General features: G+C 40.1%; 1 protein-coding gene across 1 annotated transcript in view; it reads right to left on the bottom strand.

The window, feature by feature from the left end:
- The window catches only part of PIGU (phosphatidylinositol glycan anchor biosynthesis class U), a 94,880-nt gene that overhangs the window by 58,580 nt on the left and 13,339 nt on the right, over positions 1-22,961 (bottom strand). Inside the window, exons 2-5 of the mRNA XM_069495708.1 lie at positions 22,156-22,220; positions 8,418-8,477; positions 6,840-6,902; positions 367-476 (exon numbers count right to left, since the gene is read on the bottom strand). Coding sequence (XP_069351809.1) covers positions 367-476; positions 6,840-6,902; positions 8,418-8,477; positions 22,156-22,220 — 298 coding nt within the window. The remainder of the gene's footprint in view (positions 1-366; positions 477-6,839; positions 6,903-8,417; positions 8,478-22,155; positions 22,221-22,961) is intronic.

Here is a 22,961-nt window from a genome sequence, read left to right as displayed (position 1 = left end):
TCAACACAACAGCCACATAAAGACCAGACTTTTATTCAATCCGTATATCACAACTGAAGAACTTTTTCTTTAGAAACACTGGTTACAAGTAGGCTGGAACCCAGATCAGCATAAAGTCAAAAAGCATTTGTGAAGGGTCTGATTGTGTACATCCCTGTATGAGTCTTTGTCCCAACAGAGACAGAATGGCTCTGTCTCTTCTGCTGGCCAGAACAACAGAACCCAGTTGTGCAACAGAACTACGGCAAATACTTGATGACTAAGACTGCAAATCTCCAAAAATACCACAAACAACATGGGAAAGTCTCATCAGATTTTCCCTTGCATTTGTTGGCACTGAGCCCTGTTTTGTCAGGGAATACTTACAACAGGGCCACTTTCAGAGGAATGTAACGCATTTCCATAGGGGTTCGGATGAGTTCGGCCACATCTGGGGCATACTGGTCCAGTTCTAGGAGGAGTTTCTGCTTTTTAAACTGGAGGGGGAAAAAAAGACAAAGCACATGAAACAAATTACTTCCTGTCACTTTTAGGATAAAGACAAAAGTCCTTCCCTTTCTGGTCAGGCCCTACCTCTCCAGGCTCAACTTACACTCTCTCTGCCACCTCTCCTTTCTGAGTTCGAGCACTAGGAACATGCCACGCCCCTCCTGCTCCCAGGCCTTTGCAATTGACCTGGAACAACTTCTTCTTCTCTCTTTCCCTAGTTAATTCCCACACAGTCTTTAGATCTCAGTTAAATTATCACTTCCTCAGAAAGTCACACTCCCCCTCATCATCCTCCCACCATGTAAAATCCCCCAATTATAAACATTCTTTCATAACACTGCTCAGTTATAACTTTTTCACTTATTTATGTGAGTGACTAAATGCCTGTCTCCCTCACTAGACTACAAGTTCCGTAAGGGCAGGGGCCATGCTTATTCGCTTACCATGCATGCAAAACACCTGGCACAGTGGGCAAAACAATAAATATGTGTTGAAGGGCTGTGTGAACGACCAAGTGGCAAAGCAAAGTTCTCAGCCCTCTTGAAGAGTTATGGTCAGTGGCCTAAGGACTCCAAAGTTCCATCAGCAAAATGAAGTATTTTCAAGCAAGGTGGAACAATCTCAAATGACATAGTATCTTGGGTTTTCTCCCTCACTCTCGTTTCAAGTTTTTTACTTCCATGGAGGAGGTGTAGAATGGCCATGATGAAGAAAAGGAGAAGAGTCAGGTGTGGCTGGGCAGCTGACAGTTAAAAAGGAGTGGGATGGGGGTGGGAAGCTCTTGCCTTCCCCTGGTGTGTCCTAACAAGTTCATGGGTGTGTTCCAGAATGAAAAAGACGTAGTCAACCTGATAAGCAAACATGGATCAGAATACAGATGGAAAGCCTCTGAACCCAAAATTGGTAGCCCTGCTGATTTAATGATCAGAGAATCTTATTTAGATAGTCTAACAGCTGCAACCTACTAGAAAAGAGTGTTTCAGAGGACCCAAAGTAGTAAGTGTTTAAATATCTGTGCATGATTAAAGACTTAACGATAAAAAAGCAGATCACAATAGAATGTATACATTATGTACATTTACATAAAGTTAAAAGCATGGGAAATAATAAGTTATTCAGGGATATTTACAAATATAGTAAAAGTCAAGGCCGCGTGTGTGGGAATAACCACTAAATTCAGAACAGTGGCTACAGGTGGGAGGGGGAATAGGGAGATGAAAGTATCAGAAACAATTGCTAGGTATAATTTTTTTCAAGCTGAAAATAGGTTCACGAGCATGTATTCTTTATTTTTGCATGTCTTAAGTATTTCAGAATTTAAACATTTTTTAAATTAAAAAATTTCAGAAGAGTATCTTTCAGTTCAAAAGAAAATCAAGAGGTCATCACAGGAATACAGGTAACGCCAGACTTCTTGCATAGGTTTAGGACTTAATCTGAAAACCTGAAACAAACTTCAAAAATCTCCCTTTGATTATCCCAATTCTTTGCCCACTTGGCAAAGTGCAAGTGGTGAGAATTATCATCAATAAGATTTATGGTGCCATTCACAGCTGGGGTTGTTTAATTAAAAGAACAAAATATAAACTAAGGTGCTATTATCAGAGAGAAGAGGGCTGGTTCAGCAATCAAAGTGCTTAGAGAGGACAGCTGCAGCAGTGGTAGCAGGAAGGAGGCCCCACTAGCTAAGAGTCGGAGTTCTGCAGCAAAATGAAGGCTGCCTGGAGGGAATGAGATCCACGAGACGCTATTAAAAGGAAACGGGAGTTCATCCAGGGGCAGCCAGAGAGACAGGTGGGAATGCAGACCGTACCCCAGACGGGAAGCCAGCCAGCTGGGCTGCATTGAGAGATGGAGGCAACTACCAAATCCTGGGCAAAGGTGACACTGCGCCAGCAACGGAAGATAAGCACTTCCTTGTAACCCCAATCTCAAGTACTTTAAAACAGAAAGAACTTCTGAAAGGAGTCTCGAGGAGGGAAGGAAGGGCAGGCAGGTCAGCAGTCCCCACATTCTCTGCTGCCTCTTTTTGTCTCCCTCGATCTCATCAGCACAGCAACCATTATGGCTCGTCTCATAGACCGATATCAGCTCCTTTAAGCATAGACAAAATCCCTTTTAAAAACTTCCATTGCAGGCCGGGCGCAGTGGCTCACGCCTGTAATCCTAGCACTCTGGGAGGCCGAGGCAGGTGGATCTTTTGAGCTCAGGAGTTTGAGACCAGCCTGAACAAGAGCGAGACCCCCGTCTCTACTAAAAAAAAAAACAGGAAGAAATTAGCTGGACAACTAAAAATATATATAGGAAAACATTAGCCAGGCATGGTGGTGCACGCCTGTAATCCCGGCTACTCTGGAGGCTGAGGCAGTAGGATTGCTTGAGCCCAAGAGTTTGAGGTTGCTGTGAGCTAGGCTGACGCCACAGCACTCTAGCCTGGGCAACAGAGTGAGACTCTGTCTCAAAAAAAAAACTTCCATTGCATCCAGCAAGAGACAGGAAAGTGGCTAAAAATGTAAGGAAATTTTTAAAAATTACACACGTGTGCAAACACACATACCCCCTTCAAGAAATTATAAGCATAAAAATAAATGACATTATGGAATACAATTTAAAAATCAAAAATAAATATTTCTAGATATTTTCACTAGTCTTGACAATGATGAGATTTAAAACAATCACAGGAGAGGTTAAAAATGACCTGATGGGTGGTTCTCTGGGTGTCTTACCTTTGTGATCATTAATCAACTTGTAGACAAGATGGTATGCTTTTCCATATGTATATTTCAATAGAAATTTCTGAATTGAAAAAACTTTCCAGGGTGGAGTCTTCCTTTCCTTCTTCCCACTTCCCTATACAGCCCTTTCCCTGTCCCTTGGAAGATTTAGTTTTGCAAAGACGAAATTTTCCTGCTTCATACAAAGGGCTTTTCCTAATCATTAAAACTATATCTACACTCATTTGTATCCCCAAAAACTATGGTGGTGGTGGAAGAAACACTCCGCGTCCACCCCTCCCCAAGTGTTAGCCTCAGCACGTTCCAAATGCAAGAGCCTAGCCTCTAAATTTACAACCCTCTAATCACATTAAGAGGATACAGGTTTTTATCACTCCCTATCAAACCACCTGTAGCTTTCTTAACATCAACTCTGAGTTCCAAATAAGAAGCACCATCTCAACAAACGACAGATTAGACTAACATTGCTTTTGTCAAGTGAGGTAGATGTAAAATGTTAGGATAATCAAGTGGTCACATTCAACCAGCGTTCATAACCCACAAGCTAACAGCTAGAGATGGGGTGGGAGTGGGGTCCCTCTCGGCACCATAGTTTTCCATGATACATTTGGGTGTAGACATAGTTTCATTACCAGGGATAAAAAGTCTCAAATTCCCAGCAAGATTAAAATACTTCCAGACTGTAGGATATGGACCCTTCTGACAAAATGGAGAAGATTTAGAGGAAGACATGGTGATATTCTATCTAAATCAACAGTAGTATGTTATTATCATCAAAATCCACCATTGAGAAAGAGTAAATTTTCAACATAGCATAAATAAAACTCTTATTCTGACCAAGAAATCCAATGCTCTAATGATCTGAACTCTGAAGATAGAGAAACAAAAATACTCCAAATTTTGATTCAGTCTTGGTAATAACAATGTCTTGGTGCACCTAAAAAACAGGGTATTGACAACAACTTATTTGGTTTTTTTCTCTCCCTCTTTAAATAACACAAAGAAAAAAAAATCTATATATGTTTACATATAAACTCAGAATTAACAAATGAATTAAAATTATTGGTGCTCTAAATTAAAGGTATCTCTCCTATTGAAACTGAAGGCTTACTTTGTTAGGAAATTAACTGAAACCTAGTTTCATTGCTTCTCCATAACCCTCCCCTCCCCAGATTAAAAACTGTTTTAACTAAGGGGTGTGAGAGGTGTTTTTATGACAGTTGAACAACAACAAAAAAAGGAATACTTGTGATGTTAGCATCTCTAATCGACTTTCTTTTTTTTTTTTTTTGGAGACAGAGTCTCACTCTGTTGCCCAGGCTAGAGTGAGTGCCGTGGCGTCAGCCTAGCTCACAGCAACCTCAAACTCCTGAGCTCAAGCGATCCTCCTGTCTCAGCCTCCCGAGTAGCTGGGACTACAGGCATGCACCACCATGCCCGGCTAATTTTTTCTATATATATTTTTAGCTGTCCATATAATTTCTTTCTATTTTTAGTAGAGATGGGGTCTCGCTCTTGCTCAGGCTGGTCTCGAACTCCTGAGCTCAAACGATCCGCCCACCTCGGCCTCCCAGAGTGCTAGGATTACAGGCGTGAGCCACCGCGCCCGGCCTCTAATCGACTTTCATTAAAACACATTTCAGCTTTACGTTTTGTTTTTTGTTTTGTTTTCAGTTTTACATTTTGGTTGAAAAGATCTGGGTGATTGTGTTCTTAAATGAAAGCCACAAATCCACCCTTAGACATTCATATTTATATCATATATATCACATATCTATCTCATGTATATGCACACACAGATTTATTTTTTTGCCAGTGTTTTATATTGAAAAATTTGAAACCACAGAAAAGTTGAAAGAATAATTCAGTAAACACCTAGATCCACCAATTGTTAACATTTTGCCACATCTGCTTTCTCTCTATGCACACAGGTGCACACAAATTTTTTTCCAAACCACTTGAAAGTAAACTATAGATACCATGACACTTCATCCCTAAATATTTTAGCACATATTAATATAACTTCAAACAAAGACTATCTACATACACAGCCTATCTTGGAGAAGAAAATAGCCATTGCTACCTTATCTCTGAACTCCAGAGCATATGAATCTCATGCCCAGTTATTTTATCTGTAGCCCTCAAGGGAATCCTGTTAAATTATTTCACTTCAGCCCCTAAAGTTTTCAAATTATACTCCATTAGTTTAACATGTACATACCCTAGCCTTAATGATACTAAGTCTCTAAAATGTAGTTCTTAATCCTTTAGGGTAGGAGTCAAGACTCTTTGAGTACCAATAACAGCTATGAAATCTTGGAAAAAATGACATATGCACAAACACATTCAATTTTCATACCATTTCAAGGGTTTTATAGACCCATTAAGCCTATAAATGGACCCCAAGTTAAGAACCTTCAGTCTAGACATTTAGAAAATCTCTCTGAGGTCTAAAATGCTAGAATTCACCAGCTTCATTTGTTACTGACGACCAGTGACACAGAAAGGCAGACTGCTATTTCTGGTTTTTTTTTTTTTTTTTTTTGAGACAGAGTCTCGCTCTGTTGCCCGGGCTAGAGTGAGTGCCGTGGCGTCAGTCTAGCTCACAGCAACCTCAAACTCCTGGGCTTAAGCGATCCTACTGCCTCAGCCTCCCGAGTAGCTGGGACTACAGGCATGCGCCACCATGCCCGGCTAATTTTTTGTATATATATATTTTAGTTGTCCATATAATTTCTTTCTATTTTTAGTAGAGACGGGGTCTCACTCTTGCTCAGGCTGGTCTCGAACTCCTGACCTCGAGCGATCCACCCGCCTCGGCCTCCCAGAGTGCTAGGATTACAGGCGTGAGCCACCGCGCCCGGCCTATTTCTGGTTCTATTACTTGGTAACAAAAGTGAAAATGAACCACAAACAGATGCCAATGAGATTCAGCCGTATCTCACCCCAACCTAAATCCTCTCAGAGACTCCCAGCCAATCAAGGAGGAGGACTTTAGCCAATTTTTTTTTTTTTTTTTACAACTACATGGATAAGTACACGTGGATAATCTGTTAATTCCCTCAGAACCCTGGAAAAGGAGAATGGTTCCATGATGCAATTCCCCTTGGCTATTACATATGGATTAAGACTAAAGTTTACATCAGGCATTTAATACCTGCCAATTTTTCCAATTATGATTACTTTCTGCAGGGAAAGAGAAACAGCATTGGGAATCTAATTTTACCTCAGGCTTGACATGGTGAGTTAAATGCTTTATTCACTTTGAAAAGAAAAACTGGTGAAAGGAATGGAAGATTTTTAGAGGTCCTCATTAATATAACAGTTGTTTAACTCTACTCCAGAAAGTCTGAACTTGCACAGGTGTCTGGATATTAATAGTTATTAGTAAACTACACAGAGTAAGCTGACCTTTCGGTATCTATTAGTAAACTGTTTTGTGAGTTTTCGTTTGCTCATTCCTGGGCTGGCTGAAGAGGCCAGAAGTTTCACACCCACTTCTTAGCATTTTAAAGCAGTTGGATCCTTGAGTACAAGACCGTTGATTCTTTGTAATAACAAAGACCAGCAGGTTACCAAATTCCACCAGCTGTGTCCCACCTACTAACTACTTACCACAACTTTATTGAAGTCCTGGATTGCAAAATACAGGGCAATAGCAGTGAGTGCATCAGTTATCTGTCAAGAGAAAGAGAAATAACAGGAAATAGAACCCAATTAGTGTAAGAGTAATGGAGTGCTACCAGGGCCTAGAGTTTTGAGATGGTGGTGGACCAGCCAGTACTGAACTCTTACAGTCAGGCAGAAGTCCAACCCTCACTTCAACTCCCAAAGATAAGGCCCATTCAGGAGGTCTGACTGGAAAACCCTGAGGATTAGAACCCCATCTAGGCTCACTTCAGTTTGTTGTCCCACATCTGCTCTAGAATTGCAAGCTACTTACATTTGCTGTAAAATGGGAATAATACCCAATGCTGTGCAGGCCTGATGAATGCCAAGTGCACACAGTAAGTCCTCAATAAATAGCAGCCATTATAATTACTAAGGAAGACCATAGTGGACTTCCTAAATATTTCTTGACCCAAATTTTCAACCCTAGACAAGTGTTTCAAATTGCTATGCTCTCAAAACACAGGCCTGTCATCTCAATTTTGAAGGTTCTTGCCCCCCAAAAGTTTCATCAGTCTTGTGTCCTCTTCCATAATGACTCACATATTCTCTTAGCAGAATGCTTAGGAAATTCAGGATGCCTTCCACACCAGCACCACAATTAAAGCCAATCATAGAATCTTGGAGCTACAAAATTCAAGACTGTATAGTCCAGAAACCAAATTCTAAAAAGAATGAGGAATTGAAACTGGTCAGACATTAGAGATTATTCCTCACACTTCCATAATACTGCCACAGTTCCATGAATTCAAATTAAAGACCTAAGTTTTTACTTTTATTCTCTGAAAGACTCCTGAGTTACTAAGACAGATTTTTTTTCTTAAAAACAAGAAGACAAGTCCAGGCGCGGTGGCTCACGCCTGTAATCCTAGCACTCTGGGAGGCCGAGGCGGGCGGATCTTTTGAGTTCAGGAGTTCGAGACCACCCTGAGCAAGAGCAAGACCCCCCATCTCTACTAAAAATAGAAAGAAATGATTTGGACAGCTAAAAAATCTATATAGATAAAATTAGCCGGGCATGGTGGTGCATGCCTATAGTCCCAGCTACTTGGGAGGCCGAGGCAGAAGGATTGCTTGAGCCCAGGAGTTTGAGGTTGCTGTGAGCTAGGCTGACGCCACAGCACTCTAGCCCGGGCAACAGAGCGAGACTCTGTCTCTAAAAAAACAAACAAACAAACAAAAAAAAAACAAACAAGAAGACAAGTCAGCATGGTGGTGTGTGCCTGCAGTCTCAGGTACTAGGGAGGCTGAGGCAGGAGGGCTGCTTAAGCCCAGGAGTTCAGAGCCAGCTTGGGCAACAGCAAGACCCCTATCTCAAAAAAGGAAAAAAAGAAGACAACGAACTAAAATTTAAAAATGGATACATATCAACTGGTCCAATGGTAGTGGGTCATCAAAACTTATTAACATTAGTGTCCCTAAAGTTGGTATTCAACCCCCCACTGCTAAATTTGACTGGCTTTAAAAAACTAAAATAAAAAATTAAAAAAGATACATATCGATTCTATGTGGAAGGTTACTTACCATAAATACCAATTCAGCATAGTCAATTAGGAAATGAAAGAGGTATATTATTAATGGAGTCTGCAGGAGAAAAACAGACACAAAAAAAAGTTAAGTTAAATGTTACTATTATTAGTTTCCAGAGTGTAGGAGATATGGGGAAAACTATTCTATCGCAAAAATCTTTTTCTTTCCTAGAAAACTGTTCTGTGCTAGTTGGCTAGTGTGTATATGAGAGAGAATTATTTAGTATCACTGGATCATTTTGTGCCACTAGGATTGTACATTGAGTTAAGGGAATGAACAAAATCTGACACATTGTGTATCTTTTGAAGAACTGTTAACACCCTAAAGGTATGAAGTGAATTTTAGTTCTAAGACGTATATAATAGCCAAGAGGAACTCCATAGTGGACCAAGATTGCTGAACTCATAAAATGAACTAGGAAATGTTTTCCCTTCTTCTGTTCTCTGGTAAGTTTATTTCCTCCTCAAAGATTTGGGAATATTCACTTGCTGTGAAGCCATGTTGGCCTGGGTTTGTTTGAGAGATTTTAAATTATAGGTTCAATTTCTTTCATAGATCAAACACTATTCCAATTTGCTGATTTTTCTTTGTCAGTTTAGATAAGTTGTCTTTTTCTAGGAATCTGTCCATTTCATCTAAATTTTCAACATTATTGACATAAAGTTGTTAATAATACTTTATTTTTTATTATGTAAGGCAACATATTTTCCTGAGTGTGGCTTTAGCTGCATCACACAAGTTTTGATATGTTGTTTTTTCAATATCATTCAACTGAAAATATATTCTAATTTCCGCTGACATTTCTTCTACTTTAAAAATCTACAATGTTTATAGCACTCTGGGAGGCCAAGGCAGGAGGATCACTTGAGCTCAGGAGTTTGAGACCAGTCTGAGCAAGAGCAAGACACCATCTCTACTAAAAATAGAAAAAATTAGCCAGGTATGGTGAAGCGAGCCTGTAGTCCCAGCAACTCGAGAGGCTGAGGCAGGAGGATCGCTTGAGCACAGGAGTTTGAGGTTGCTGTGAGATATGAAGACACCACTGCACTCTAGCCAGGGCAACAGAGTGAGGCCTTGTCTAAAAAAAAAAAAAAAAGTACAATGTTTAATTTCCAAATATTTGAAAGTTTTCTTTATTTATATACATATACATTTATATATTTTGTTTGTTTGGTTTTTTGGGTTTTTTTAGAGACAAAACCTTGCTCTGTTGCCCAGGCTGGAGCACAGTGATGCCATCATAGCCCCCTGTAACCTATAACCCCTGGGCTCAAGGGATCCTGGCACCTCAGCCTCCCAAGTCACTAGGACTACAAGTATGCAAGCCACATCTGACTAATTTTCAAAAAATTTTTTTTGTAGAAAAAGGGTCTCGCTATGTTGCCCACGCTGGTCTCAAACTCTCAGCCTCAAGCAATCTTTCTCCCTCGGCCTCCCAAAATGCTGGGATTACAGGCATGAGCCACAAGGCCCGCCTCTTTTTATTATATATTTTTATAATTGGTTTCTATCTTTACTGTGGTCACAGAAAATACACTATATGATTTCAATCATTTAAAATGTATTGTGACTTACTTTGTAGTCCACCATATGGTCAATTTTGGTAAATGCTCCATGTACACTTGAAAAGAATGTGCATACTAACATTTATGAGTGCATCATTCTATATATGACATTTAGGTTGAGTTTACTAATGATCTGTTCAAATCTTTTGTGTCGTATTGATTTTTTTGGTCTGTTGGTTCTATCACTGAGAGAGCTATGTTAAAAATCTCCCACTAAGACTGTGGATTTATCTATTTCTTCTTTTAGTTATATCATTTTTGTACTATATATTTTGAAGCTATGTAGTTAGATGCATTTCCATGTACAAATACTGCATCTCTTGGGTGGAGTGATGTTTTATCATTATAAAATAATCATCTCTAGTAAGGTTTCTTGCCTTAAAGTCTTATTTATGTGATATTAGTATAGCCACATCCACCTCTTTGGGCTAATGTTTGCATAATATAGTTTTTTCTGTCTTTTTACTTTCCACCTTTCTATGTCTTTCTATGGAAGATGTATATGTTTCTTAAAAGCAATACATAATTATTGTTCTCTAACCCAATCTAAGATAATCGAAATACAGTTAACTGATACATTTGTATTTAAGTTTACTATCTATTTAATTTTCCATTTGTTCCATTTTTTTCTTTCTTGCATTCTTCTGTATTATTTTTGTTATTCCAATTTCCCCTCAACTAACTTGTTGGTTATACATTTAGTCACTATGCTTTTAGTGGTTAACCTCCAGATTACATTACATATATCCTTGACTTTAATTAGAGTATAAAATAAATGATTACTTTTACCACTTCCTAGATAATATAAAGATCTTTGAGGCTGGGTGTGGGGGCTCACGCTTGTAATCCTAGTACTCTGGGAGGCCAAGGCGGGAGGATTGTTTGAGCTGAGGAGTTCAAGACTAGCTTGAGCAAGAACAAGAGCCCATCTCTACTAAAAAAAAAAAAAAATAGAAAAATTAGCTGGGCGTGGCGGTGCACGCCTGTAGTCCCAGCTACTAGGGAGGCTGAGGCAGGAGGATTACTTGAGTCCAGGAATTTGAGGTTGCAATGAACTACGGTGATACCAGTGCACCCGGAGCAACAGAGTGAGACTCTGTCTCAAAAAAAAAATCTTTGAACATTTTAACTCCATAGAACTTGCCTCAGACTTTTGTTATTGCTATAATTTCAATTCTACATATATTTTAAATCCATAAGACATTATTATTTTACACAATCATACTCATGTGGATTTACCCATATATTTTCTTTTTCCACTCTTATTTATTCCTTCCTACATTCCATGATGCTATTGAGGATAATAATCATTTGGACTTTTTGTATTTTTTTTTATAATGTAGGCCTGCTGGCAACACATTCTATCAATTTTTATTACCTGGAAATGTTTTTACTTTGCCTTCATTTCTTTTTCTTTTTTTTTTTTTTTTGTGAGACAAGTACTGTGGTGCCCAGGCTGGTCTCAAACTCCCAGGGCTCAAGCAATGCTCAGGCTCCAGCCTCTGGAGTAGCAAAGATTAGAGGCATGAGACACCGTACCTGGCTTTGCCTTCATTTCTCTTTTTTCCTTTTGCTCTCTCTTTTGTATTTTTTTCTGTAGACCCTCTTTGTGGTCACGCCTTCATTTCTGAAAGATATTTTCCCTTAGTATAGAATTCTGTGTTGGCAGATGTTTTCTTTCAGTACTGTAAAGATAACTTTCAACTGTTTTCTGGATTCTATCATTTCTGTTGAGAAATTAGTTTCCATCTTACTGTTCTTTAAAGATAATTACCCCCTGTTGGCTGTTTTTAATCTTTTTCTTTGGTTTTGAGCAGTTTTATTTTCAATTTATGTTCAAAGTTATATTATGTTTTTCTTTGAATTTATCCTGCCTGGGTTTATAGAGCTTCTTGAATTAAAATCTTTAATAAATTTTGAAAAACTTTTCAACCACTATGTCTTCAAAATACTGTTTCTGCCTCATTCTGTCTTTTCTACCATTCTGAAATTCCACTGCTATGTATGTCAGACCTTCTACCATGTCATATAGAGCTCTTGTGGCTTTTTCTGTGTTTTCCATCCTTTTCTCTCCAAGCTCCAGTCCAGGTATTTTCTACAGATCTTACCTTCCTTTAGCTTTGTGTATATTTTCTATAGGCCTTATCTTCTCTTTAGCTTTGTGTAATCTGCTAAATTCATCTGCATTCTTTTTTTTTTTTTTTTTTTTTTTTTTTTTGTTGAGACAGAGTCTCACTTTGTTGCCCAGGCTAGAGTGAGTGCCGTGGCGTCAGCTTAGCTCACAGCAACCTCAGACTCCTCGGCTTAAGCGATCCTACTGCCTCAGCCTCCCGAGTAGCTGGGACTACAGGCATGCGCCACTATGCCCGGCTAATTTTTTCTATATAGATTTTTAGTTGTCCATATAATGTCTTTCCATTTTTAGTAGAGACGGGGTCTCGCTCAGGCTGGTCTCGAACTCCTGACCTTGAGCAATCCACCCGCCTCGGCCTCCCAGAGTGCTAGGATTACAGGCGTGAGCCACCGCGCCCGGCCCATCTGCATTCTTAATTTATTATGTTTTCCAGTTCTAGAATTTCCATTTGATTCATTTTTATATATTCTAGTTCTCTGGTGAAATTCTCTATCTTTTCATCTATTTTTTGAGCTTTTTTTTAAGCTATTCAAGTGAATATTATTTGAACATATTAATCACTTTTTTTTTTTTTTAAAGAGACCGGGTCTCAGGCCGGGCGCGGTGGCTCACGCCTGTAATCCTAGCACTCTGGGAGGCCGAGGTGGGCGGATCGTTTGAGCTCAGGAGTTCGAGACCAGCCTGAGCAAGAGCGAGACCCCACCTCTACTAAAAATAGAAAGAAATTATATGGACAGCTAAAAATATATATAGAAAAAATTAGCCGGGCATGGTGGCTCATGCCTGTAGTCCCAGCTACTCTGGAGGCTGAGACAGGAGGATCGCTTGAGCTCAGGAGTTTGAGGTTGCTGTGAGCTAGGCTGACGCCACGGCACTCACTCTAGCCTGGGCAACAGAGTGAGACTCTGTCTCAAAAAAAAAAAAAAAAAAAAAAAAAAAAAAGAGACCGGGTCTCAATATGTTGCCCAGGCTGGTCTCAAACTCCTAGCCTCAGGTGATTTTCCTGCCTCAGCCTCCCGAATAGCTGGAATTACAGGTGTGTAACACCACACCTGGATAACATATTAATCATTGGTCACAGTTAAAGTCCATGTTTGATAACTCCAATATATAAATCACCTGTGAATCTGTTTATTGCTTTTTTTTTCTGTCTTATTTTGCTCGCTAATTTTTGACTGAATGATGGACATTCATCATGAATGTCATGTATGAAAAATTATAGAGGCTCTGGATGTTTGTAAGAACTATTTGTTACGTTATTTCTGAGACCTGTTTAGAGCCATTCTAAACTATCTGAAGCATCAAAACACTTTGAAAGGAGGCTATTGGTAATATAAATATCATGTTACTACTTCTTACAAACAAGGATACATGAAAAAAAGAATTCATTAGTAGATAGTTGTAATCCTTTCAGAACTTAGAAAGGCAAAGTTGAAGCCTCTGCAGAGGTAAAAAGTTGATATCGGGTAGCTAACATATTGAAGTTTACTGTATGCCTGACACTTATTTTTCTTCCAGAAAGGATTTCTTTAAGCTTCTAGCAAGCAATTAGAATATAACCGTATCACTTTAGGGATTGAGCTAATTAGAAGCTGGATTCAGTCTTTGTAAGACTGGCCTGTATCTGGTCTACCCTTACTCCTAGAGTATAGTCCTTTAGAGGTCCCAATTGAAGCCAAGTCCTTTACCACCTTGGTTGGTCCTGCACTCAGTTTTTATTTCCCCAGCACCCTGAGGCTGACAATAGCTCTGCTTAGCTCTAAGCCGCTTACCAGCCAATTTCTGTTCCATTTCTCTGCCTCTCAACCTGTGCCACTTACAAACTGGTAAGTGCGTCAAGGAGAAAGCAGCTCAGACTGTTAGTCTCACTTTCCTCTTTGGAAACTTGGCCCCTCGAGTCCTAGCTACTTGGTATTTTTCAATGCCTTCAAACAGATTTTTTTTTTTAAATCCATCCTGCTTTTCCAGGTGTTCTTGGCAGGAAGGTTGGTCTGCTACTGTGAGCCAGTTCACCAACCCACCAGAACCAGAAGGGAAGTGCGTAACTTGGTTTTAGTGAGCCCATGCTGCTGACTCGGGAGCACCTCTTCCCAACCCCCAACCACAGGCACAATGCGTCCTATAATAAAGGTCACTGACAGGCTTTTTAGTGAGAACAGGTTAGCATGGTAGGAAGAATGAAAGGTTCCGAGTCAGACTCAGGTTTAAAGCCAGGTTCCACCTGAGTAGCTTTGGGCACGTTGTTTTCCCTTCTGAGCCTTAGTTTCCACAGCTATAAAGTGGGAATAGGAACCGATTTCACAGGGGTCTTGGAAAGATTAGGTGAGGTAATGTGTACAATGGACTAACACAGTGCCTAGCGTACAGAAAACCTCAATGTGTTAGCTACCCGGTATCACCTTTTTACCTCTGCAGAGGCTTCAACTTTGCCTTTCTAAGTTCTGAAAGGATTACAACTATCTACTAATGAATTCTTTTTTTCATGTATCCTTGTTTGTAAGAAGTAGTAACATGATATTTATATTACCAATAGCCTCCTTTCAAAGTGTTTTGATGCTTCAGATAGTTTAGAATGGCTCTAAACAGGTCTCAGAAATAATGTAACAAATAGTTCTTACAAAGCCCATCTGCAAACAGGTTGGTTTCCATAATGAACTAACATATACACAATAGTTTAATTGTGCAACATATTATTATAGAGAAGTATATGCTAATATAATTTGTCTTTAGACTACATCCATTTGAGTGACCATTCCCACTTGGGGTAGGGTATGAGTGAATAAACTCACAATTTTACTATCAGTACTTGGCTAAACACAGAAAACAGAAATGTCTGTTGAAGGCAATCAAAATCTAATCCATGGTTGCTAAATTCCTTTCTTCTCTCCTGTGCAGATTTTTCTTCTCCACTTTCACATATTCTAACTTTCCCTAAGAACTAGATAATAAAATCTGCTGAAGATTAAGAAACAATAATGCAAAGCCATGATCAACTTTCTCTTCAAAAGTGTTCTTTTCATTTGGTATGACTTCATTTTATTTCTTTATCTTTTATGACCTAGAGAAACTGTATTAAAATATAGGTAGCTCTTGATTTATGAGCACCCAGCTTATAAGCAAATTAACCCATATTCAGTAATGGGGAGCAAGGGACTCTGAGTTTGAAGTTGTCCCCGCTGTTTGGGGGAAGCAGCTATTCTTGCCCCTTCATTCAGAGTTCTTGAAGGTTAACAGTCCTAAAGCAGTTGTCTCATTCAGGTAGAATTAACATTCTTCTGGTAGCTGGAAATTACTACCCCATGCCTTCATTCCCCTTTACACACACACATACACACACACACACACACACACACACCCCTGATGAGGAATAAGAATGTGTTCTAGGTTCCTTCGTTGTATCCAAGAACACATTTACTCAGAGAAACAAAATTTGAAATGATGGTTAAGTGACTAAACATAGCTCTTCCACTTATTCATTCAGCGCATCTTCCCCTCTCCTAAACTTCCCTCCCCACTTTTCACTTTCAGCAGACAGCCTCATTTCTTATTTCACTGAGAAAGGAGAAGCAATTAAATGAGAACCACCTTATTTTTGCACTACCCAGTCAACCAACTTCCTGTATCTATATCCATATTCTCTACCTTTCCCTTATTAACAATAGATGAGATCCTTTCTTCCTATCTAAAGCCAGCCCTCCTCCTGTGAATGGGATCACATTCCTTTCTGCCACTACACATTCAAGTATCTTCTCTATTGTACATAACCAACTTCCCTATCTGGAAACAGGATTATTTCCATCAGCAACCAAATATGCAGATCCTCATATTTTAAAAATCTTCCATGGACATCTCCCTCTAGCTACCATACCATTTCGTTGCCCTCTTTTTGAGCAAAACTCCTTTAAAAGGTTGCCTTTCCACTTGCTCTCCTCAGTGCACTTCAACCAGTCTGTTATCCCCACACGCCACTGAAATTACTGTTGCCAAAGTCTCCAAAGATCTCAATTTGGCAAATCATTCATCAAGCTGCAGTCCAAATTTTCCCAACCCTGCAATGGCATTTGATGTAGTTTTTATTCTCTCCTTGAAGCACTTTCTTCTCTTGGCTTCTATGCACCAGAGCCTCTTAATTTCCCTCTTTCTCTGCTTTATTTGCTAGCTCCTCTTCCCCTTTCTAGCCTCTCTGTATTAGAGTGCCCCAGGTCTCGGCACTGTACTCTTCTGTATCTAATTTCACTCCCTAGGTATATTAGTTATCTATTTCTGTGTTATACATTACCCCAAAACTCAACAGCTTAAAACAACAAACATTGGCCAAGCACTGTGGCTCAGGCCTGTAATCCCAGCACTTTGGGAGGCCGAGGTGGGAGGCCTGATTCAGGCCAGAGCAGCCTGGGGAATATAGCAAGACCCCATCTCTACAAAAAATACTTTAAAAATTAGCCAGGCATGGTGGCACGTGCCTGTAGTCCTAGCTACTCAGGAGGCTGAGGCAGGAGAATCGCTTGAGCCCAAGAGTTCAAGATTGCAGTGAGCTATGATCACGCCACTGCACTCCAGCCTGGGCGACAGAGTGAGACCCTGTCTCTAAAAAAACAACAACAAAAAAACCAAAATTTATAATCTCGATCATCTCACAGTGTCTGAGAGTCAGGAATCCAGGAGTGGCTTCACTGGGTGCTTCTGGCTCAGGATCTCTCATGAGGTTGCAATGAAGCTGTCAGCTGGAGTTGCAGTCTGAAGGGGCTTGAGTATTTGCTCCCAAGCACTCACTTGGCTATTGGCAGGAGGATTCAGTTCCACATCACAGAGGCCTCCCCATAAGGCTGCTCATGACACGGCTTCCCCAGAGCAAGTGATCTGAGAGAGTTTTTGAGATGGAAGCCACAGTGTCTTTTATAACCTAATCTAGAAAGTGACATACCATTACTTCTGCCATATTCTACTGGTCACACAGACCACCTGTGGTATAATGTGAAAGGGGACTACACAAGTGTGAATACTGGGAGAAAATGTATTCTGCTTACTTTGAGTTTATCTTTTTCATTTTCTTCTTTTTTTTTTTTTTCTTTTGAGACAGGGTCTCTTGCCCTGTCGCTCAGGCTAGCTCATTGCAACCTCAAACTCCTGGGCTCAAGCCATCCTCCTGCCTCAGCCTCCCAAGTAGCTGGGACCACAGGCATGTACCACCACACTAAGCTAATTTTTGTATTTTTTGTAGAGACAGGGTCTTGCTCTTGCTTAGGCTGATTTTTCTTGTTTCTTAAGATAGAAGCTGTGATCATTGATTTGAGATCTTCCTTCTTTTCTAATATAGGCATTTAGTACTATAAATTTCTCCCTAAGTACTGCTTTAGTGACATCCCACATATTTTGATACGTTGCATTTTCATTTTCATTCATTTCAAAATACTTTCTACTTTCCCTTCTGATTTCTTCTTTGATCCATGGGTTATTTAGGAATATGTTACTTAGTTTCTAAATATTTGGGGATCCTCCAGATATCTTTCTGGTATTAATTTTTTATTTAATTCCACTGCGGTCAGAGAATATACTTTGTATGATGTGAATCTTTTTCAATTTATTGACCCTTGTTTTGTGGGCCAGAATATGGTCCGTTTTGCAAATGTTATGTGTACGTTTTTTTGGTTTTTTTTTTTTTTTTTTTTGAGACAGAGTCTCGCTTTGTTGCCTGGGCTAGAGTGCTGTGGCATCAGCCTACCTCACAGCAACCTCAAACTCCTGGGCTTAAGCGATCCTACAGCCTGAGCCTCCCGAGTAGCTGGGACTACAGGCATGAGCCACCATGCCTGGCTAATTTTTTCTATATATTTTTAGTTGTCCATATAATTTCCTTCTATTTTTAGTAGAGATGAGGTCTCACTCTTGCTCAGGCTGGTCTCAAACTCCTGAGCTCAAACGATCCACCCACCTCAGCCTCCCAGAGTGCTAGGATTACAGGCATGAGCCACTGCGCCCAGCCCCTGCTATTGTTGGATGTTCTATAAATGTCAATTAGGTCAAGTTGGTTGATAGTGTTATTCAAGTCTTCTATTTCCTTGCTGATTTTGTTTGCTTGTTATAGCAATCATTGAGAAAAGGATATTGAAATCTCTGACTATAATGGTGGATTTGTCTATTTCTCCTTATATTTCTATCAGTCTTTACTTCATATATTTCCAAGCTGTGTACCTAATAGTACATAAACATTTAGGATTATTATGACCTCTTGATGAATTGACCCCTTTATCATTATGAAATGAACTTCTTTATCCCTGCTGATATTCTTTGCTCTGAAATCTGTTTCTTTTTTACTAACTTAATGTCTGTTTCTCTCAGAAATATAAGCACCATGAAGCCAGAGACTGTGCCTTGTTTTATATCCTGAGGACCTAGCAGAGTGGCTGGCATTTGGTAGATACTTAGCAAATCTTTATTAAAGGAAGGAGAGAAGAGAGGGAGGGATTGTAATACATATGCAGATAGAGGTAGGCACGAGGCATAAGGGATGAAAAGGTGCCAGCACCTGTTCTGAAGAGAGTATTATCATAATAAGTAAAACAAATACAGAAGCTATTTCAAGAATGTGGTATGAGGCCTGGCGGTGGCTCATGCCTGTAATCCTAGCACTCTGGGAGGCTGAGGCAGGAGGATCGCTTGAGGCCAGGAGTTTAAGACTAGCCTCAGCAAGAGCAAGACCCCATCTCTACTAAAAATAGAAATAAATTAGCTGGGCAACTAAAAATAGAAAAAAATTAGCCAGGCGTGGTGGCGCATGCCTGTAGTACCAGCTACTCTTACTCAGGAGGCTGAGGCAGGAGGATCTCTTGAGCCCAGGAGTTTGAGCTTGCTGTGAGGTAGGCTGATACCACAGCACTTTAGCCCAGGTGACAGAGCAAGAATCTGTCTCAAAAAAAAAAAAAAAAAAAACAGAGGCTGGGCACAGTGGCTGACGCCTGTAATCTTAGCACTCTGGAAGGCTGAGGCAGGAGGATTGCTTGAGGTCAGGAGTTCGAGACCAGCCTGAGCAAGAGCAAGACCCCATCTCTACAAAAAAAAAAAAAAAAAAAAAAAAAACCCAGAAAGAAATGATCTGGACAGCTAAAAATATATATAGAAAAAAATTAGCTGGGCATGGTGGCACATGCCTATAGTCCCAGCTACTTGGGAGGCTGAGGCAGAAGGATTGCTTGAGCCCAGGAGTTTGAGGTTGCTGTGAGCTTGACATCACGGCACTCTAGTCCAGGCAACAGAGCGAGACTCTGTTTCAAAAAAAAAAAAAAATAGGCCGGGCGCGGTGGCTCACGCCTGTAATCCTAGCACTCTGGGAGGCTGAGGTGGGCGGATCGTTTGAGCTCAGGAGTTCGAGACCAGCCTGAGCAAGAGCGAGACCCCATCTCTACTCAAAAAAATAGAAAGAAATTATATGGACAGCTAAAACTATATATAGAAAAAATTAGCCGGGCATGGTGGTGCATGCCTGTAGTCCCAGCTACTCGGGAGGCTGAGACAGGAGGATCGCTTGAGCTCAGGAGTTTGAGGCTGCTGTGAGCTAGACTGACGCCACGGCACTCACTCTAGCCTGGGCAACAGAGTGAGACTCTGTCTCAAAAAAAAAAAAAAAATATTAAAAAAAAATAAAATAAAATAAAATAAAATGTGATATGAGCCATGATAAAAACAAACACAAGATTCTTGGGAAGATATAGGAGGAGTAACATCTAACCTAGTCGAAGGTGATAAGGTGATGAGAGACAGCTTTCTCGAGGAGGTAAAACCTAAGCTAATAGCTGAACAGTAGAGCCAACCACAAAATGAGGGAAGGATGCGCTCCACAAGGAAACAACAGCAGGAGCAAAGACATCTAGATAATAGGGAATGTGGTGCTGTAGCATAGTAAAAGTATGACAGAAATCTCTCAGGGGGTTCTTACTCTGTCTAGAAAACATACTGCCCAAGGCCTACAGCACACTGAGCCCTTATGGCCAATGGGCTACTCTTTGGCATGCCCACACATACTTATTAAGAGTCTCTTAAATTGTTTCTGTTTCTGCCAGTGGTTCTTATTGTGATTCAATCAGATATTAATACAGAGATGATAAAATACGATCACAAAAGACAGCTGTTATATCTGTGAGGACCAAGTTGAATGCTTTTGAAAGATTAGACAGACGAGCCAAAAAAAAAAAAAGAAAAAAAAAAACTATTCTCAAAATATATATGTAGGCCGGAGGCAGGGGCTCATGCCTATAATCCTAGCACTCTGGGAGGCCTAGGCAGGCGGATAGTTTGAGCTCAGGAGCTCAAGACCAGCCTGAGCAAAAGCAAGACCCCGTCTCTACTAAAAAAATAGAAAGAAATTAGCTGGACAACTAAAAATATATAGAAAAAATTAGCCACGAATGGTGGCACATGACTGTAGTCCCAGCTACTTGGGAGGCTGAGGCAGGAGGATTGCTCGAGCCCAGGAGTTTGAGGTTGCTGTGAGCTAGGCTGACACCACAGCACTCTAGCCAGGGTGACAGAGCGGGACTCTGCCTCAAAAAAAAAGTATATATGAAGGAGGTAACTATAAAAATTAGGTGATAAATTATCAAATTAGAAGACTTCTACTTTAAAATGATATGGCCACTAAGAATGAGAAGGAGAGTGGGAAAACATGTGGCTGATGTGGTGACGAGGGTCTGTAGGACTTTGCCCCCTCAAGGTGTTTGGATTTTATTGAGGTCAATGGTGAACATTCAAAAGTGCTGAACAAGACAGTGACAAAAATCAGATTCACATTTTAGAAAGATGGTCCTGACTGCAGTATAAAGAGTAAACAAGCAAGACTGAACGCAGAAAGACTTACCACGAACCTACTGCGGTAACCCAAACAAGAGATGATGCTGACCTAATTAAGAGTGTTTTTTTTTTGTTTTGTTTTGTTTTTTTGTTTTTTTTGAGACAGAGTCTCACTTTGTTGCCCAGGCTAGAGTGAGTGCCGTGGCGTCAGCCTAGCTCACAGCAACCTCAAACTCCTGAGCTCAAGCGATCCTCCTGTCTCAGCCTCCCGAGTAGCTGGGACTACAGGCATGCGCCACCATGCCCAGCTAATTTTTTCTATATATATTTTTAGCTGTCCATATAATTTCTTTCTATTTTTAGTAGAGGTGGGGTCTCGCTCTTGCTCAGGCTGGTCTCGAACTCCTGAGCTCAAACGATCTGCCCACCTCGGCCTCCCAGAGTGCTAGGATTACAGGCATGAGCCACCGCGCCCGGCCTTAAGAGTGTTTTTACTATTCTTAAGACCTAATTTTATGGGTTAAATGGCTTTTGTGGGCTTTCTTTTTTTTGGACAGAGTCTCACTCTGTTGCTCGGGCTAGAGTGCCATGGCGTCAGCCCAGCTCACAGCAACCTCAAACTCCTGGGCTCAAGTGATCCTCCTGCCTCAGCCTCCTGAGTAGCTGGGACTACAGGGCTTGCACCACCGTGCCTGGCTAATTTTTTATATATATATTTTTAGTTGTCTAGCTAATTTCTTTCTATTTTTTTAGTAGAGACAGGGTCTTACTCTTGCTCAGGCTGGTCTTGAACTCCTGAGCTCAAACAGTCCGCCCGCCTTGGCCTCCCAGAGTGCTAGGATTACAGGCCTGAGCTACCACGCCCGGCCATTTGTAGGCTTTCTAAGAAAACAACATTGCTGTCACAGTTTTCATGGGAAAGCATGTTCCAAAAAATAAATTACATGCTAATTAGCATACAACCTATTCATGGACTCTGGACTGTTTACAACTAAATAAGTTTATTTGCCATTAAAAATGGTAATTTTACAGAAACCTCATGTGCTTTCCAAATTACAATCTTAATCTGGATCATTTCCACTGCAATTGCAAAACCTCTTTCTTATGCAGAAGACATCTAAAAATGGGCTATTTCTAAATATGATTTTTAAAAATAGATCTTCTTAAATGTACAAAACAGAGGTTAAGATTTGGTATCTGTGACTGTAAACTACTCTTAGTACCCAGAGAAAAAAACAAGAACACTTACTTCATGAAATACAGCTCCAGAATATGGAGATACTCCCAAATCCAACAGTGAAAGGCCTTCAACCACTGAAAAATAAGACATCCAAATTCACTCAGACTTAGGAGACACAGCAGGCAGCTATAAACCAAAGTGCTAGATAATCCTCAGGACCAAGAAAAGCCTCAGAATTTATCAAACCCCTTACCTTATCCCCAGCAAGTGGCTTTAAGTCTTGATTTGAACATTTCCAATAATGGGGAACTCTCTTCTATACAGAGCGTCCTTTTCCATTGTGGGCAGCACTCATTATGAGAAAGTTCTATGTTAAACTATAAGCTTCCTTCTATTTCCTTATAATTTCCTCCCACTCTAAAAAATTGTTTTATTTATATATAACCTGCCCCATTCCAAAACACAATAAGATAACAAATCAGAAGATGTTGAGAAATGTTGCCATAGTGTAGGGAAATACACACTCACTCCCAATTATGCCGCTTGTTTGAGTTTGACATTTGTATTAACTTTTCTACAGTGCAGTATGTCTTTTTAAGTGTGTGCCTTTTGACCCACAAATGATAGTTTTTAGGGCAGTTTATCCTAGAGAAATAACTGGACAAGTACCCAAAGAGGTATGTTCATTATAGTGCTCAGATTAGGGAACTATTAGAAATAATCCCAATGTTCATTAATGGAGATTTATTTAAATGAGTTCTGATATAATATATATCTACATATCTACATATAATGAAATAGTTCATAATTAAAAATTATTCTATGTTATAAATAATTGAATAAATAAATAAATGGAAGAGAAAAGAGAGCTTCCT

The sequence above is a fragment of the Eulemur rufifrons genome, chromosome 20, assembly GCF_041146395.1.
Source record: "Eulemur rufifrons isolate Redbay chromosome 20, OSU_ERuf_1, whole genome shotgun sequence".
Classification (NCBI taxonomy): Eukaryota; Metazoa; Chordata; class Mammalia; order Primates; family Lemuridae; genus Eulemur; species Eulemur rufifrons.
This window is presented reverse-complemented; position numbering and strand designations above follow the sequence as displayed.